The 17,583-nt window shown below is 55.0% G+C and overlaps 7 protein-coding genes across 7 annotated transcripts; 6 read left to right on the top strand and 1 right to left on the bottom strand.

Annotated features, from left to right (window-relative positions):
- The first annotated feature begins 1,767 nt into the window (after positions 1–1,767).
- On the top strand, positions 1,768–2,958 carry P884DRAFT_246909 (uncharacterized protein). The gene is made up of 2 exons (XM_069440477.1): positions 1,768–1,945; positions 2,027–2,958. Exon 2 carries the CDS (start codon positions 2,108–2,110, stop codon positions 2,585–2,587), a length of 480 nt encoding a protein of 159 aa, XP_069296066.1. The 5' UTR covers positions 1,768–1,945; positions 2,027–2,107; the 3' UTR covers positions 2,588–2,958.
- A 1,671-nt stretch (positions 2,959–4,629) lies between these two features.
- On the top strand, positions 4,630–6,673 carry P884DRAFT_301285 (uncharacterized protein; the record flags this gene model as incomplete). Its single annotated transcript, XM_069444845.1, has 15 exons — positions 4,630–4,644; positions 4,749–4,779; positions 4,836–4,965; positions 5,044–5,192; positions 5,250–5,368; positions 5,511–5,615; positions 5,681–5,713; positions 5,770–5,795; positions 5,853–5,873; positions 5,928–5,981; positions 6,035–6,144; positions 6,196–6,257; positions 6,314–6,375; positions 6,433–6,526; positions 6,590–6,673. The coding sequence occupies 15 exons, from the start codon at positions 4,630–4,632 to the stop codon at positions 6,671–6,673; spliced, it is 1,095 nt and encodes a 364-aa protein (XP_069296065.1).
- A 509-nt stretch (positions 6,674–7,182) lies between these two features.
- P884DRAFT_286294 (uncharacterized protein) lies at positions 7,183–8,498 on the bottom strand (the record flags this gene model as incomplete). The annotated part of the gene is made up of 1 exon (XM_069443823.1): positions 7,183–8,498. Exon 1 carries the CDS (start codon positions 8,098–8,100, stop codon positions 7,183–7,185), a length of 918 nt encoding a protein of 305 aa, XP_069296064.1. The 5' UTR covers positions 8,101–8,498.
- A 688-nt stretch (positions 8,499–9,186) lies between these two features.
- On the top strand, positions 9,187–10,298 carry P884DRAFT_205105 (thioesterase-like superfamily-domain-containing protein; the record flags this gene model as incomplete). The annotated part of the gene is made up of 2 exons (XM_069438625.1): positions 9,187–9,283; positions 9,370–10,298. The coding sequence occupies 2 exons, from the start codon at positions 9,187–9,189 to the stop codon at positions 10,296–10,298; spliced, it is 1,026 nt and encodes a 341-aa protein (XP_069296063.1).
- A 1,070-nt stretch (positions 10,299–11,368) lies between these two features.
- On the top strand, positions 11,369–12,038 carry P884DRAFT_204931 (uncharacterized protein; the record flags this gene model as incomplete). The annotated part of the gene is made up of 2 exons (XM_069438611.1): positions 11,369–11,389; positions 11,472–12,038. The coding sequence occupies 2 exons, from the start codon at positions 11,369–11,371 to the stop codon at positions 12,036–12,038; spliced, it is 588 nt and encodes a 195-aa protein (XP_069296062.1).
- A 1,263-nt stretch (positions 12,039–13,301) lies between these two features.
- P884DRAFT_279009 (cytochrome P450) lies at positions 13,302–15,214 on the top strand (the record flags this gene model as incomplete). Its single annotated transcript, XM_069443250.1, has 4 exons — positions 13,302–13,472; positions 13,531–13,758; positions 13,842–15,062; positions 15,152–15,214. The coding sequence occupies 4 exons, from the start codon at positions 13,302–13,304 to the stop codon at positions 15,212–15,214; spliced, it is 1,683 nt and encodes a 560-aa protein (XP_069296061.1).
- Positions 15,215–15,877: 663 nt separating this feature from the next.
- On the top strand, positions 15,878–17,464 carry P884DRAFT_286290 (uncharacterized protein). Its single transcript, XM_069443822.1, has 2 exons — positions 15,878–16,396; positions 16,531–17,464. The coding sequence occupies exons 1-2, from the start codon at positions 16,071–16,073 to the stop codon at positions 17,216–17,218; spliced, it is 1,014 nt and encodes a 337-aa protein (XP_069296060.1). The 5' UTR covers positions 15,878–16,070; the 3' UTR covers positions 17,219–17,464.
- Positions 17,465–17,583: the final 119 nt, after the last annotated feature.

Below are 17,583 nucleotides of genomic sequence, written 5' to 3'. Positions count from 1 at the left end.
TTCAAATTTCAAAGCCCTGAGCCTCAACAGGTAATCATAACTCCATTTAAACTTGAATCTTTTGGAAAGTATTATCTCCTCCGCGCGAGGTTGACCCAGCGCTTATAAAGTCCTTTACTAGAGCATCCGAGCACATACGACCATACCTACCAGAAAATACGGGATCCCGTCCGCTCTCCCTTAGTCAAGCTGGTAAGGGCCAGATTAGTAGTTGGGTCGCTGACGACCAGCGAATCCCTGGTGTTGTATGTTTAGTCTATTTTTTCTGCCTTGTGTTAATTAATTAACACAACCCGAGTGCTCTAACCCGGCCCATTGTTGGATCTGACCTTAATATTAGGAACAGCTAACATATCTGGAGAAATTAATAAGCTGCCGAAAGCCCTATATTTTTAGGGAACTGAGTATAAGAATCGAAAGATAAGTAGGTGACGGCTGAAAAGCTTTCCAATAGAAAAAAATGAAGAATCTTTGGTAAAATCCTAGAGAATATTGATACAAAAGCTGATCTTAAGTTGAAGAAAGAGGTGTGAAACTTGACAGGTGAAGAGGATAGTTGGAGAAGTCTGACATAGTTCAAACGAGTATTTGAGGTCTATTGCTAGCTAAGACGAAGCAAAAGGGAATGAATACATAATTTGCAACTTGAGATTTCATCACTATCCATACACATTCCGAGGTAATAACTTGAGAATGAGGCAGGGAATTCAGCTAGGATACGAATCCATGAAGTCTCTTCTTTCACGATTGAGATTCTGTCACCAAGCAATGAAAAAAGGCTGCGGTATACCTGACGCAGGCGACAACCTCAACAAGCTCGAACCGACCACCACGACGATGCCTTGAGAAACCGACACGGGAGGGTTCTGAGGAAAAAGGTGTGTCATATGCCCCAGGCCGGTAGGGATGTAGCGAGTAACTTGGTCAGGGATTAAAGAATAGTTGAGACCTACCAAATATCGTCGTCGGTTGGCGAAGAAATGGCACCAAAGATCAAAATGGGTGATTTGAACATGACACATAAGCGGAGACATGAATCACACCGTGTCTACCCTGGATGCGAACTGCACATTAGCGCTGCAGGTTGGTACCAAGTTAATTTGTATGCACACCAGACGTGGCAGTTAGGGTTCCGTTCCCTCCATTTCACGGAAACACGAGTCCGCAATCGAGATGAGACGGCCCGATCGAATGGTACTGAGCTACAAGCTGATTCTGGTCTACCGGAATCAGCCGAAGACGAAACCAGCCACTCTAATCAGATTCGCGGGGCGCACGACTTTTTATTATTTATTTTATTATTTTTCTTAGAAACAATCCAGCCGCCTCATGCAATAAGTGATGCAAAACACAATAGACGGCCCTCACTTTTCCGAGCTTCAGTGGTCTACTCTGTCTGTACACAACACCGCTGTGTGATCGTCCGATGAGACCTGAATGCCCAAGCAAGGGATGATATGTCACCCGGCGAACATGCCAGCCCCCGGAAGGGCGCTTGCGCTCTGGCCTTGGCTGCAAAGGGGCCGGGTATCGAGCCAGCTTTCCCATTAATTTTTTGACGACTTGTCTCACCAATGCGTTTTTGATGACTATCGCCTGTCAGCGGGGATGGCTGCTGCCCAGCTAAAAATAGGAACGAAAGACAGTGATGGCTTGGTTCGTGGCGCTGCCAAAAACGTGGAACGGGCGGAAGCTCCGGCTTGGCTATGGAAAGTTTGGGAACCGACCGCCCTCTGCCGATGGCAAATATCGAAGCGCTGGAATAATGGAAATTGAGAGACGTCCCTGGATCGTCCCACTTTTCGATTTCAGCCGTGAAACGAAACACGAGAACACGAGAAATGGGATGGCTGCCATGCTACTCGACCCGGTTGCGGTTCGTGCACTTCCAAGGGCGCGGAACAAGGTTAGCTGGCAGCCGTCGAGTGGAATCTTGAAGACTTTGGTAGGTATTCACTAATTATGAATATATAAAGCTGAGCTAATTACCCAATCATATCGTTCGTCACCACTCGCCACATACCAGTCCTGAACCAACCACTCGGACCCTGTATTAACTGTCACGACTCAGTCCCTATATCTGTTAATTACCCCCGCCGTTTCAACCATGCGATATCATCTTTCCCTCGCCGTCGTCTCCCTTCTGGGAGCCACCAGCGTGGCCACTGCCGACAGGCGGCCTTGCGGCTTCAAGATCGCTCCTTGCCCGACAGGCGAGATCTGTCAGAAAGTCGACCCCGGCTGCGACCGCGGCGAGAACTGTCAGGGCTACTGCGTGCGCGCCGCCACCCCCACAACCCTGGTGACCAAGACGACCGCGAGCTCGCCCGAGCCGACCTATCAGTTCTGCGGTGGCTTCGCCAACATTCAATGCGAGAACGAGAATCACGTCTGCATCGACGCGCCGGACGACAACTGCGACCCCCAAAACGGCGGTGCTGACTGCGGCGGCATCTGCGTCGAGCCCGTCTTCTGTGGGGGGATCGCCGGCTTGCAATGCCCCGACGGCAAGCGATGTATCGATGATCCCCGGGACAGATGCGACCCCAAGAACGGCGGCGCCGACTGCGGCGGTATTTGCGTCTAGTTCGGTAGCAGCGTCGGCGGAAACTCCCAAAGACGGCGTGCCTGGCATCGCTCAGCGGTTACAGCAGCGCCCTTGGGACGGGGTGTTGGGGCTCTTTTGCTGAAACACGAGTCCCTAGCCTCATACCTACCTACATAACGTGAGTTTTGTATATATGTACTACATGTACATACCTGGCACATAAAGGGGGTTATATCCCAGAAGCAAAACATGATAAGATTTCTTGTGATACTCCCATTGTCCCTGTTATTTTGTACGTCAAGATGTGTCTGGCAAGGAGATTTCCAACAGCTGTCGAGTCACCCAGGGTCTTTAAGCCGAATACGTAGATAAAATACGCCCTTAGACCGTTCTAATCACCAAAGATCCGCTGGGTCAATGATACACTATATGGGGGCAAAGATGTCAACAAATCACGAATGTAGCTTTCTCCAGCTCTAATTAACCCATATACGGCTCTACGTTTGTATTGTGTACATACATCACGGAAGGGCACTTTGTAAGGGGTCAAATTCTACTTAGCCGATATCTGTATCGAAGCTGTCGATACCGGCCAACGCACTGTAGTTAACCCCCTCTCCTCTGGCTGTCTGCTTTCAAAGACTTCTCCCAATAGAGATAGTATTGCCGTTCTCTAGACACTGCTACGCGCGAATGGCGCGCATTGGGCTCCAGTGGCGGAATAAATGGCCATCTCTCTCCATTGTCATAGGACGTCCATGCTCCCTCTTCCCAACAACGCCTTTGTTGGTCAGATTCGATGGGCACGGACTGTTTTAAGGTACCCAAATACTCGGGGTCTCTCACTGTTTCGAACATCACAACGGTGCCATAGGTGCTTCGCGCATCCTCAGACTAGCTCCGTCGAACCTCGAGGTGCTTGGGCGGACTCCGTCCTCAACCTGTCTGTCCAACCTGTCGCGTCTGTCTGTGACTTTGGGTAAGACATGCCGACTCGATAGGCTGAAAGGTGCGTGTTTTCAGGCGACTACCGCATCCTCGGATATTAGGAGAGTACTGGGCACCACGAAAAGGTGCATCTTGCGGCCGCGATGTTCCTTCCCCTAGCAGCTTTGCCAACGCAACTGACCACATCACGGACACAACCCGAGGCCCTGTGGGAGACGGCGAAAATCCGGAACCAGCAGAGAACGCAGTATCAAGGATATGCCACTTCCGTCGTGACCACGATTACTGTTTTAAAGGTAGATATTCCGTAGAATTTCCCGGCTCGGACCGAGGTCAATGGCATCGAGAAGCCGCTCACCTGACCTACCGTGTCGGCTGCCTTCGGAATGCCTTCTTGTCTTACATTGGTCCAAGTCGCCCGGCCAAGTCAGAACCAATTGGACGTCTTCCCGGCGCAAGCCGGGAGTGGCACCCGGGCCAAGACCTGATTGATTCCGAAAAAATCCAGACACGTCCATTTCCATCAATCGGGCACATGGAGCTGAACGCTTTCGGCACCCGAGCGTGAAAGCGCATCAACCACTGACTGATACAAGCACTGCCAGGCGGATGTAGGCCTGCTGTCTCGGCAGTTGATTCGTTCAATTATTCCTCCATTAGAAGAAAGGGTGGAGATAAAAGCTGGGACACTACATTTGTACGGATTACATACTACACTAGCCGTGACGTAAATCCTGGCTGGTATCAGTGCGCAAATCGGCATCCTCACCCCACTTGTGCCCCGCGATGAGGGGCTGTCGGGAGCTTCTCCTAGCCTGGCGCGCGCTGAGCTCCCAATGACCCCGCACCTTCGCCCACTGTGCTGAACCCCCCCTCAACCGAGAATCAGAGCTGCGTCATACAAATCCCTCAATCGGCCGCGGCGTATCATTTGTGCGAAAGACTGTTTTCATCTTCTTGCTGTGCCTTTTACTCTCTCCTTTGGTGGGAACCTCGAGCCCAACAATTTCCACAACTCAATCGCAACGACATCCCTTCAAAACAACGTCAAAACTTGCTTGACACGACCTGCCCCGCCATTGCAACACTGAAATACCAAGTTAACTTCACGAACCATATACACTTCGAACAATATGGGTATTCTCGAGGTAAGTGTAACAACGAACAAAACAAACCCACAGAGCGGGACCTTATGTTCCCTTGGCCATCCCGCGACAAAACGACATGTTCGGCTAATTGCGATCCCGCACAGGATCTCAACCTGCCTACCGGCGTCATCTATGGTGCGAATTCCCTCTCGCAGAGATCGGAGAACCTGAAATTGACCGCTTGAGAACAGGCGACGATGTGTTGAAGCTCTTCACGTACGCCCGTGAGAAGGGCTTCGCCATCCCGGCTGTCAACGTCACATCCTCGAGCACTGTTGTTGCCGCCCTCGAGGCTGCTCGTGATGCCAGGGCTCCGATCATGTACGAGGAAACACCCCTCCTCCGCGCAGCGGTTCGTCGTATGTGTCCCGACAGGTATTAACTTTTGCGTGTTGTTAGTCTGCAGACTAGCCAGGGTGGTGCTGCCTATTTCGCTGGAAAGGGGGTCAAGAACAGCGCCGAGAAGCAGGAGGCGTCGGTTGTCGGTGCCATTGCCGCCGCCCACTACATCCGCTCCATCGCCCCCCTGTACGAGATCCCCGTCATCCGTGAGTGCCCCCGCCGCCTCCCTCCCGTCTGGTCCTGATGCTAAATTCCCGTTCCAGTCCACACTGATCACTGCGCCAAGAAGCTCCTCCCCTGGCTCGACGGCATGCTCGAAGAGGACGAAAAGTTCTTCAAGCAGAACGGCATCCCCCTCTTCTCCTCGCACATGATTGATCTGGTATGCCTTTGAATGCTAACCTGCTTGGCCCATACTGCCAGTCTGATGCTAACGATTTCCCCTCTCGCAGTCCGGTATGCAATCCACCCTTTGCTTCTCCTCGTTTGCCCGCCGTTAGGTTCTGTCCGGATTTTGCTCACAGAGAAATGTAGAGGAACCCGTCGATGAGAACATCAGCACATGCGTCTCTTACCTGAAGCGGATGGCGCCCATGAAGCAGTGGCTGGAGATGGAGATCGGTATTACCGTATGACCGAGCACCTCCCATCCTTCGGTTGAGTGTCGTACAGTAGTGGCTCACAGATGTCACAGGGCGGAGAGGAAGATGGTGTTGACAACTCCGGCGTAAGTCCAGATGACCAAATTGCCCGGGTCGTCGTCCTTGCTAACATACAACCCAGGTCGACAACGCTGCTCTTTATACTCAGTGAGTACACACCAGGGTTCGAGGGAGGGATACAGGATCTAACAAACATGATGATAGGCCCGAGGATATCTGGAAGATGTGTGTTCGGCCTGTCCCCAAGGTTGTTCCGATGACATACTGACCGGATAACAGCGAGCAAGCTTTCCGCCCAGTCTCGAAGTACTTCTCGATTGCTGCTGGTTTCGGGTAAGAAGGACTACTTTTCGCCCCAACTCTCTCAGAAACTGATGGCTTGGCAGCAACGTCCACGGTGTCTACGCGCCTGGCAACGTTCGCCTCCACCCTGAGCTGCTCGGCAAGCACCAGGCCTATGTTTCGGAGAAGCTGGGCGGCACGGATAAGAAGCCTGGTAAGCATATCAATCTCAATGGTTCTTGGATGTCACACTGACAATAGCAAGTCTTCTTTGTGTTCCACGGCGGTTCCGGTTCCAGCAAGGAAGAGTATCTCGAAGCCATTAGCGTGAGTCACTCTTGGCTTCACTGGCATCACTGGTCGGCACAACTAACGTGTTGAAGAACGGCGTCGTCAAGGTTAATGTCGACACTGATATGCAGTGGGCTTACCTGACTGGTATCCGGTCAGTGGTCACCAAACTCTTGAGGCCCTTATTATCTCGCTGCTGACTGGTGTTTAGCGACTACATCACCAAGAACATTGACTACCTCAAGACTCAGGTTGGCAATCCCGAGGGCCCGAACAAGCCGAACAAGAAGAAGTATGACCCGAGAGTATGTACCTCCTTCGTCCAGCCCCGGCATCCTTGAATGCACAATCACTCACAGTTTTCAAAGGTCTGGATTCGTGAGGGTGAGAAGACCATGTCGGCTCGGGTGGCGGTCTGTCTCCAGGACTTCAAGACCGCTGGCACCCTCTAAAATGGATGACAAGTTACGAAACATGCCGTGGATGGTATCAGTAGCATGAGGCTCGGCTGGGACTACCAGACCGAGCAGCTAATTGAACTCGGGACTAAAAAAAGGAGAAGAACCCGAGTGTCTCAAACTAGATATCCTTGAGCCAACGAAAATCAACCCTGTTTCCTGCTTCCCGGCATTCAGCTTCCACTTCCATTGACCTAGGAGATGCAGTTAATAATAATCACATGGGGCAAGGTCCACGGATCAGAATTCCCACTGTATCCGTATTAACTAACTAATAACCTACCTATCCAATTAGGTACAGTACCATATGTACATATTGCATACGTAATTATGTAGGTAGGTAATCACCCACCACCTCTTAATTTGGGGATATTATCCCCGCGATGCGCTGACACGACGGTCCCTCCTGGACTCCAAGGAAAAAAAAAAAAAATAGATTCGTCCTACGCTTGCTTCCTAGTTCTAACACAACTCCCCTTTACCCTTTATTACATCTCATTTCATTATCTTCCCTTCCCGGCGACCGCCTCTGCCCATGCGGCCGCAATGGCACCCCAGTACTGATCGGGGTGCCCACGCATATGGCCGACATGGGGGGTGCCCTCAAACACCTCGGCCGACACACTCCAGCCCTTTTGACGAGCCTCTGCCGCGTGCTTCTCGATATCTTCCCAGTGGATGATGTCGTCCTCCTTGGAGTAGAGGTACAGCCTCTTGGCGCCCCTGTAGGACAGGCGGGCGTCATTGACAGCGCGGGTGCTGAATTCGGCCGCGCTGGTGGCCCCAATCAGCCAGCCGAAGCCGTGCAAGCAGCCGAGGAACAGGGCGGCCAGGGCCTGCGTCACGACGAACGGCCAGGGGAACCACCGGGCCGCACCCAGGGCCATGGCTCGCGACCAGGGGCCCACGTTGGGGAGGAAGCGGGTGCTGCCCGGGGTCGAGTCGCAGACCAGCATGTCGTGCGGGAAGACGGCGCCACCCGTGTGCTTGGAGTAGGCGTTCATGGTCGCCACGCAGTTCATGCCCCCCGTGTTGGACATGACGTGCAAAAGGACCCTCTCCCTCCCGCCTGCCGGCTTCTCCCCGGCCGGCTTCCCGAGCGCCTCCGGGTACACCGCCTCGATGACGGGGAGCATGGTCCGAGAACGCGCCTCCAAGGTCTGGTAGAGGGCCTTGAGGATGGGCGAGAAGATGAGGACGATCCTGGAGTGGGGGAACAGCCTCCCGTAGCCGTCGACGTACTTGGCCAGGTGCCGGGGGTTAGCATCTCCCCAGCCGTAGATGACGACGGTGCTGGGGTGGCCAGGGTCCAATACGCCGGGCTGGCCTTCCCACACAAAGACCTGGCCGCTGAGCTTGGTTAAGCCGAGGAAGCCGGACTCGGCTCCTCCTTCCGCCTTAGCCACGTCAGTCTTGATCATTGTTGCGAAGGGAAGCTGTCGAGTGCTCAGGAGGAGGCAGTCGTATGGTCTCGAAAATGAACTAGAATAGAGGAGCGACGAGGCCCCGTCTGCCCCGATCGTCTACAGGTAACGTAGGTATGCATCCCCTGCGGATACGGCAGATTTCGTCGCTCGTTGGGACGCAGCCAAAAGAGAAGGGAAAAAATGAAAAAGGAAAAAGACAAAAAGATGATTTAAAAAAGCCTTATCAATAAAGGCAATTGTATAACAGGGGCATGTATCGATATCGAATTGCTCTAGAGTTCCACCATCTACTAGTAGAATTTTTGTTGAATGGGTCTTTCCCCCTGATCCCTGATTTCCCGCTCCATACCCCTGGATGAGTTCTGGGCAGTTACAGGGTTGAGATATCACTGCAGGTCATCTCTGAACGAGAGCCGCGTAGAGAAGCGGATTCGAGTCTGTGCTTCGCCGAGACTTCAGGAAATGGCCGACCACGGGCTAACCAACGGTGGAGAGCCGTTAGATCGGCGGCGAGACTTCCTTTTCAAACCACGGCCTGGATCTGGGTTGACACTTGCCCTGCTGTTGTGCGACGTATCGAGTGTTGTACTATGGTATGCACCTATGTATGTACTGCATAGTATTGGGTTATTCAACACGTTGCCGGTTCACAGTTCGCTCCTTACTACTACATTTGACATGTTTGATTATTAATCTTTTATTTCTTTCACCATTACCAGGTCGCTAGCCGTTGGTTGCCGCCCTGATGGCGACGGTTTGAACAAGTTTGGACCCACCTTGTCCCTGGAAGACCGTCAAATAGCCGAGGTTCATGGTTTGGTTGGGTCAACTGCGAGTGAGCTCGCGGGGCAGGCCCCTGAATATTAGTGTACTGTATGTACTGTAATCCGTACATTATGAACTTGATCAGACTCTACCACTCAACTGTTTGCCAACATATAAGTGCCCTACCTTTTGAAGATATAACAACAAAACATCCCGAGACCTAGAAGGGGGCATTTGCTGTAACTTAAAAAAAAAAACCAAAATTGTCAACTTATTATTACAATATATCATTCCCACGATCTCTTGGTACTAGTCATGGACCTTGTCCCGTTCTCAAAGGCGACGAAAGTCGAGCGTCTCGATTCACATGTTTACAGAGTCGAGCTTATCGACTCGTACTGCATAGGAACTGGTGAGGATGGTTCACCCTGTGCCTTTCAAAGGCCCGGGACCCCTTCGTTAATTACTTAGCTGACCATTGACTCGTGCCTCATTCAGTTCCCAACGGAGGGTATGTGGCCTCCTGCCTCCTTCGGGCCGCGAGCCTCCATCTCGAGCGAAGGGGCCAAAAGGATGTGCTGAACGCCCATTTTCAATATTTGAACCGCACCGAAACGGGCCCGGCTCTGATTGTCATCGAGGACGTCAAGCTCGGCACGAACTTGTCGACCCTCCATGCCACCCTGTACCAGCAGGCCCTGTTGCCCGAGGCGCCGTGGATCACCGCGGGGTCGACGCGCAAGGAGGTCGCCGTGTACTTGACCATGACAGACTTGCGCAAGCAAAGGGGCATCTCTCTGCCCACGGCCTTTTCTCTGCAACCCCCCACAGAGGCCGACCCGCCGCGGCCGGATCTTGCCGCCCTCCGGGAGGACCGCGATAAGCACTGGACCCGACTCGAGCTGCCGGTCAACGACCCCCTGAGCTACGCGCGGTGTCTCCGGAACTGCGTGTACTACGACCCCCCGGGCGGGCAGCCAGCCAGCTTGGTAATTTACAAGTGGATCCGGCTCGCCTCGGGGGAAAACTTCACGGCCGCGTCATTGGGTTACGTCGCCGACTGCTGGCCGTACGTGGTCGAAGCCCAGAGGCCGACCAGATCGGAAGCCGAGGAGCGGCGCCGCCGGGGCGAAAGCACGCCCCTTGCCCCTGATGTGAGGCTATGGTACCCGACCGTGGTCCTCAACCTGGAAGTGAAGAAGGCGCTGCCGGACGAGGGCCTGGAATGGCTGCAGCTGCGGATACACTCGAAACAGATCAAGGACGGCCGGTTCGACCTCGAAGTGGTTGTGCTGGACGAGCATGGAGACTTGGTCGCCCTCAGCAACCACGTGAACCTGATCCTCAGCAGCGAGAGGAACACGTCTAGAAGGAGCACTGGTGGCGAGCGCCGCGGCGGAGCGAAGGAGCCGCTGAGCCGTTTCTGAGCTGCAGACGTTCCCTCCCCCCCCCAATCTCTCTAAGAAAGAAAAATAAATAATACATAAATAAATAAACAGCGAACAAACCGAAAACGGGCAATAGACGGAGAAAAACATTTAAAAAAATTGGGGCGGGGGGCTTTGTTGGGGGGAAAGAGGGAGAGGGGCCTTGTCGAGAGGAACAATCATTCTCAGATCCGTGGTTGACATGCAGGTCGCAGCTCGATCTGTTGTGTGGAGCGGTCCTGTCAGCCAACGCAACAGTGGAAGTCGAGGCAAAAGGAGCAACTAGAGCCCAAGAGCACCAGGGCTTCTCAGGCTGATGCTGCATATTTCGTACCTTGCCTAATTACGTCAAACTCGGGCCATTCTCCGACAGCTGCTCCTCTGCAACAATGCCCACGAGTTGGCATGTTGCGCGCACCCCTCGGCCCATATTCCCCCCCTTTTCCACGTTTGCAGACGACCCAACACTCATGGTTCGATCAGCTGACTGCCACGATGCCCCAGCGTCACGGCCGAGCCCAGAGCGCCCAATGGGTTGTCGCCGCGCTTTGTCGCCCTGCTGTAGTGGTGACTCGGTCTTGGCCCGGAATCCACCGAGAGCGAGGCGCGAGTCCGCAGTGTGTGCAGGGTAGGTATTGCTCCGCCAGCAGGCCGGGGGTCGTCGGTGTAACTGGGGCCGCCACGTCACGCCCGGACGGCACGTCGCCCCCTGCCAAGTGGCCCCGGGTCAGGGGGTGCTGGACCCGCCTCGGGCAGCGTTGTCGGGCTCCAAAGTATTCCCCAGACGTGGTCACGGATTGATTGGTTCTGACGCATATTCTGTAGGGCTGGATTGCGTGATCCCCCCTTTGACTCTCTGCGGTTGGCAAAGATGCCTCCCCACGTCTCCGGGCACGGGGACAAGCAAGGAAGTTGTGGTTATTATATAGATGGGCTTCTTCTCCTTCGGAATGCGATCATGGTCTTCTCACACCCACTCTTCATCGCAAACAAGAAACCGTCATCATCGTCACCATCGCCAACGTCAGAATATCCTCGTGGATTGACAACCCGTTCCGCAGCAAATCAACATGGTTACCACGCGCGACCTTGTAAGTGCCATAAAGCCATGATCAGATCTTCACATAGTCTCGGACTCCTGGTGGTTTTCGGCTTCTAACGTATGGACGTCAGGAATGGTGCTTTCTGGGCAACCCAAAATCCGAGAAGAGGTATGCCACGTACCACAGCGAACGCGTGTTTCCGGCCGTGGGCTACGATCGCGTGTTCGACTACTTCGACTGCAAAGAGGTCAACTTCTTGTCCGAGGACACATTTCTCCAGGGACGCAGGGGCAACGGCCGCATGAAGCTGCCCGCCGGTGTCTGGATGACGGTAAAACAGGGCTCCATCAGGTTCGAGCCGGACGACCGATCTGACGGGAGCGGATCGCGCGCGCCGCCCCCGAGCCTCGCCTCTGGCTATAGCGGGAGCATCGCCCCCTCCAACTACTGCCCCAGCCCGCCCCGCGATGCGGCCACCTTCAGAAGCCCCGCCCGCGCCGCCAGCTCCTCCGACATCACGGCGAGGAGTCAGCCCAACCCGGGCGACTGGGAGGTGATTGAGGAGATGGGGAGACACTGCGGCGAACCCCTCGACGACCGCAGCATCGCCCCGAGCGAGAGTATCAGCTCTGTCGGCAGCCGCCGCGGCGCGAGCCAGGCCACCCGCCGCTACACCTATGACTACTACGGCCACTAATCCTAAAATCCCCTCGCCTTCCTCCCCCCTTCCTTCCTTCCCGAGCGTTCCACGCGACCGGGGGGTGATGGGACGGGAGAATGGGGGAAGGGGAGGAGTCGGGGGCGAAGTCGGGAAAAGGGATTAGAGAAGGCGAGAGGCCCTTGTGAAAGGGGCAACTCTGCAGTGCCAACCTTCGCTGCCGGTCCAGGAGCGGTCCGGGGCCCGATGCGAAAGGGTCGAGCCGAGTAGACCGAGGCGACGCACAAGGGGAGGACTGCCGACTCGCTCATCTGATTCCCCTTCCCTCTCTTCCCGTGTCCGTGCTCCGCTTGCGACACTAGCACCGGGGGAATTAATTGGTAGAGTCAGCTACCTAAGAAGGTCGGACTTCAGAAATTTGGGTTTCGACGGCATCTTTTCTTTCTAGGAAAGCCTTTGCATCGGGGCAATGGAGCTATTTTTACGAGTTGGGGACACGGGATTTCGGTATCTCATCTTTCTTCTTTGGCTAGATTGGTCAGTCTGGGCACATATTATTTAACATATCTATTTTCATTCAAAGAAAGGCATTTCAGCTCCACCTTGACTCCATCCTTTCCTAGGGCCATTACGCGCGTCCTGTGCCAAAAATATCACTGGCGGTAAGAACCGCGCTAGCGCTCTTACGCCCAGGTTCAACGCCCAAGCCTAACACGGTACTGTATGTATGTACGGATTATGTATGTATGTAAGTACATCGGCGGCGATGCCTGTGAGTGCCCTGTGGATGGAGCTACTTGGGCTATTTTATAACATGTTTTTATATACGCAAAAGCAGTACCTTACATACCCCATGCAATTGGGTGCATTTTACAAGTGCACGCAAGGACGTATGTTTTCTATAGTTATTCCGTAATCCGTAATTACTTCCTACGGGCTTCCCAGTGATGGTGAAAGGACGGAGTAATTCTTGGCACTGCTACGACCGTGGCTCCACTTTGAATCTGCTATGTAACATTTGACCTCTCAAGTTCCCTGCAGAGACAAGTCCTCGTTCCCGTGCTCTTTTGAAAGTTCCCCTCCACCCCCCTTCCCCGAGCTTGGCGTGCTATCATCGCAGCCGCATGACGGCGGTCGCGCGTCTGTCGAGCTGCCGTCTTCTCTTCACTCAACTCGAAGGTTCAGGCCTAAAGGAGGTTTCCCAATTATCTTCCGTTCCATTAACTGATCCTGGGCGAGACCACGGTCGTACCTCAGCTGACTATTAATATACCTTAATTACTTCAAATTCCATCCACCATCATGGTTGCGAATCTCGTGCTCCTTGCCCTCCCGCTCCTGGCCACTTACCTGGCCGCAACGCTATGGCATCGCCGCTTCAGACAATGGGCCAATTTCCCCCAGCTGAAGCCCTCTCTTCTCTGGGGTCACCTGCAGGTCATTCACGAATACACCCTCCGGGCCAAGCCGAGAGTGTGCTGAAGTAATCAGTAATTGAATACCATGGACTTTCGGGGGCTGACTGACGGAGATGCCGATAGATACCGTGTTTGCGCAAATCGCCAAAGACCTCGGAAGTCCGCCACTCATGTACCTTGATCTTCGCCCCGTCAGTTATCCGATGGTTGTCATCAACAGCCATGAAATAGCCGAGCAGGTTTCGCGCGTGAGCAAGCTATTCCCCTGGAGCACGCCTAAGTCTCCCACGATGTGGGACCTGGTGCGGGTGATCGGTCCAGAGTCCATCCTGCTCAGGCAGGTGAGTATTTTGAATTTAACTCTTGCCCGTCATCCCTTCCGCTCGTCCCGTGGCCGTCGGTCGCTGATCGGCAACCATTCCAGAGCGAGGACTGGAAGCAACTACGGAAGCGCTTCAACCCCGGTTTCGCCCCGCAGCACCTGATGACGCTTCTCGGGTGCATCTGCGATAAGACCATGATCTTTGTAGACCAGTTGGAGCGCTACGCTCGCTCGGGTAGAGAGTTTCCCCTCAACAAGCTCACCATTAACCTGACGTTTGATATCATCGGCGCCATCACCATGGACGTCGACTTCGATGCACAGCAGTCCGAGTCCTCGGGCCAGGGCGAGTTCATCAAGCTGTACGACCGGCTCCTCAACATGTACGGTACCGAGGACAGCCGGTTCCCGTGGTGGATGTATCCGAGGCGGGAGTGGCGCCGCTACAAGCTCAGCAAGCAGATCGACAGGCGCCTCGAGGACATGATCCGGCAGAAGCACGCCGAGCAGCAGCAGCGAAAGCAGCAACAGGAAGGAGGAGAAGCCGGCAAAGGAAAGCCCCGCGACATCCTCAGCCTTAGCCTGCAGGGAAGCAGCGAGCTGAGCAGAGAGCTCCTCGCCGAGACGCGAGATCAGCTCAAGACGTTTCTGTTTGCCGGCCACGACACCACCGGCATCTTGCTGGCGTGGCTCTTCTACGAGCTGTCGCGGTCTCCCCACGTGCTCAAGGCCGTGCGCGGCGAGCTGGATGCCGTCTTCGGCCCGGACCCGGACCCGCGAGCCGTGCGGGAGAAGCTCATGGCCCCGAACGGGGAGGAGCTGATCAATAAGATGCCGTACATCAACTCGGTCATCAAGGAGGTCCTTCGGCTGAGACCGCCGGCCGGGACGGCGCGCATGGCCCCCCCCGGGACCGGCTTTACCGTCCGCACTCCCGATGGGCAGAGCTTCTGCCTCGACGGCGCCATCATTTACAACTGCGCCACCATCATCCAGCGAGATAGGACGGTCTACGGGGACACGGCCGACGACTTCGTCCCGGAGCGGTGGCTGGGCGACAAGAGCATCGGGAGCGCCGACGCAGAACAGAACGAGGCGGCGGGCAGGAAGTTCCCGCCGGGGGCGTGGCGGCCGTTCGAACGAGGCCCCCGCAACTGCATCGGGCAGGACCTGGCCACCATCGAGGCGCGAGTCATTGTGGCCCTCGTGGCGAGGCGGTATGACTTTGTCAAGGTCGGGCTGGGGGAGCTCGATCTTGAGGAGGCAGGGCGGCCGATCCTGGACGAGAAGGGGCAGTATAAGACCAAGTCGGAGTTGTACAACGTACGTACTTTAACTTGCCGGGATGGAGGCGCGAGAAAACGGCGTGTGTGTGTGTGTGTGTGTGTGTGTGTGTGCTGACCGGCTCCAAGACACAACAGGTGACGGCCAAACCAGTCGATGGCATGATGATGAAAGTGAGACGGCTGGCGTGACCGTGGATGGGCGCTGGATGAGGGTCGTAAAACACGCGTGGTTGGGACTTTCAGGTTTGGTTGGGTCGGCTGCGCGGGCAGAGCGAATTTCAGGTACTTGTAAGATGAGGAAGCCCCGTCTTGCAGCAGTACTCGGCGTTAAGGTGCCTATGTAATAAATCCTCCCAATGTAAAAGGGTAGCGTAGATTTCAATGGTAAGGTGGTGGTGGAAGGCTCCGTTGTGCTTTATTAATTGCTTGGCCAACCGACATTCAGCATGACAGGTATAATTATATGTACATGTACAAATCATATCATCCGTACTGGTCCTGCATGGTGCAACGTCGGCCACCGGGCCAGGTTGAACGGAACCCCGACCAAAAATCTCACCTCGTGCGACCAAAATTGGATGGCGGAAGCGGGATGTCGCAATGGTTACAAAGGCAAGGGCGCAGGAGGGCAGGCGCTTTCGGACCCACCCCTGCAGATGGCGAGAGGCTTTTTTGATAACTGACGAAGGTAGGTAATTAGGTACGGATGGCCTTTAGCTGCCCCCACTCCTGCGTGCTCCCGTACCCGAGGGAAACCGCATCTCGAGCCCGGCTCTTCGGTTCCTAACAACTCGCACTAGTTAGGTAGGTAAGATAGGCTGGCGACGCCCTATTTCTTTTCTGTTGACTGCCCCGTACTGTACAAGTCCCTACCCTTTCTATGCCGGGCAGAACTTCGGTGTAGATAGTTCTAATTTGGCTCGCTCCGTCCTTGTGCAGAAGTCATAGTCCCCGCCGTCCTCATTTCAGCTCACTGACACCTGATACATAATTGCGTTTCTTGGAGTCCGCTCTGCCTTGGACCCCGAAATCGCCGGGAACGGCGATGGCACCGGATGAGAAGGCGGCCACCGTGCTATCGCAGGTTGCCCAGTTTCACGTCGATGCCGAATCTCAGCCTACTAGCCCACGGCTGCACAAAACAGCGGGTCCCGACAATTCCGCCTCTGCAGTCCCCGTGACGGTCACGGTGAGCGAAGTGTCGTCTCCCCCGGCCTCGCCGGCCGAACGGCCTGCTACAGTCGAAACACATCCTGAACCCGAACCGGAACCCGAACCGGAACCCGAACCCGAAGCTCATAACAAAATCGAGCCATGCAGCACATTTGCGTATTTTCCTCTGCTCCCGGCCGAGCTGCGTCTCAAGATATGGTGAGTCGGCTTCACAGAACATCTGGGGCCCCACCATACCTCCCGAGGGGGGCGGGAGGTGTCACTGTAACAGCCTGCGTGCTGCCTTCAGTTGGTCCGCGGGGTCGGGGCTGACAGGAATGCGCTCCAACCAGGCATATGTCCTTTTTGCCTCGAACTGTCCTGTTGCACGCCAAACGCAGCCACTACGCCGACTATGTAAAATACGACGCGCCCAAGTGGCAGTCGCAGTCTTGCAATCCCGCCGCCCTGTCCGTCAACATCGAGGCCCGCGCGGCCGCCCTGGAGCACTACACGGTCACACTGCCCCTGTTTGCGCCGCCCCCGCGGACGTCGGCGCCCGAGCGGGCCGGCGACCTCCTGCAGGACAGCGACAGGGTCCTGTACCTGAACCTGGAGCAGGACACGGTCGTGCTGCTCGGTGACCTGCAATACGTGCATATCATGAAACTGCTGGATGATTTTCGCCGGCTCGACAGGCCCCGCACCTGGAGCCCTCGCGCCGCTTACGGGAAGGGGCTGCGAAGACTGGCCATGAGCGTTGGCTTCTGGACACACGACGTTGGGGCGGCCGCCCTCGAAATGTTTGCCCGCAAGGCTTTGGCTGATATCGAGGAGTTCATCCTCTTCACGTATGCCAAACCTTTGCCCCCAAGCGACTGGCGCGGGCTCTGTGTGCTCAAAGAGGTCGATGTCGACGGAGGTTTTTACCGGGACTTCAGGATGGGGAGAGGCAGGCAGTTTCGTGTCAAGGATGGTTGGATGGTTGTCGGCAAAGGGCCAATGAAGCTGGCAGATATCTACTTCCAGGGAGGGTGGTGAGAAGCCGCACATCGCCCCCCGGGCGCCTTTTACTCTCATTTTCTTGTTTTCTTTCCTTACGTGTCTCTTTCCTTCTCTGTTTTCAACATTGCCGTACGCCGTAAGTATCCCTTCTTCTATAGTTGTATCACCCCGGGCGTCTTTCTTGGCGGTGTCGACATGTACTACCTCGTTGTGTCCCGACTCCGTATCTGCGTCTTCTGTCGTCAGCGGACGGCCAGCTCCGCAAAGAGCAGAGCGTACAAGTAAGTGTTTTTGCACGCTCTGAAGCCTAGGTTAACACATGACGAATTGGGTTTCCTTGAAATAACCATCAAGCCCAGATGCACTGATTCCGTTCTCCCCCCCTTCGGCTTCAATGTCAC

The sequence above is a fragment of the Thermothelomyces heterothallicus genome (genome assembly GCF_042370625.1).
Source record: "Thermothelomyces heterothallicus CBS 202.75 unplaced genomic scaffold P884_scaffold_18, whole genome shotgun sequence".
NCBI classification, from domain to species: domain Eukaryota; kingdom Fungi; phylum Ascomycota; class Sordariomycetes; order Sordariales; family Chaetomiaceae; genus Thermothelomyces; species Thermothelomyces heterothallicus.
The sequence above is the reverse complement of the archived record's forward strand: the minus strand, read 5'-3'. Positions and strand labels throughout refer to the sequence as shown.

Coding starts and splice junctions, on each gene's coding strand:
- P884DRAFT_246909 (XM_069440477.1), top strand. CDS start 2,108: ATGCGATATCATCTTTCCCTCGCCGTCGTCTCCCTTCTGGGAGCCACC.
- P884DRAFT_286290 (XM_069443822.1), top strand. CDS start 16,071: ATGGCACCGGATGAGAAGGCGGCCACCGTGCTATCGCAGGTTGCCCAG. Junction 16,397..16,530: donor GAGCTGCGTCTCAAGATATG/GTGAGTCGGCTT, acceptor CGCTCCAACCAG/GCATATGTCCTTTTTGCCTC.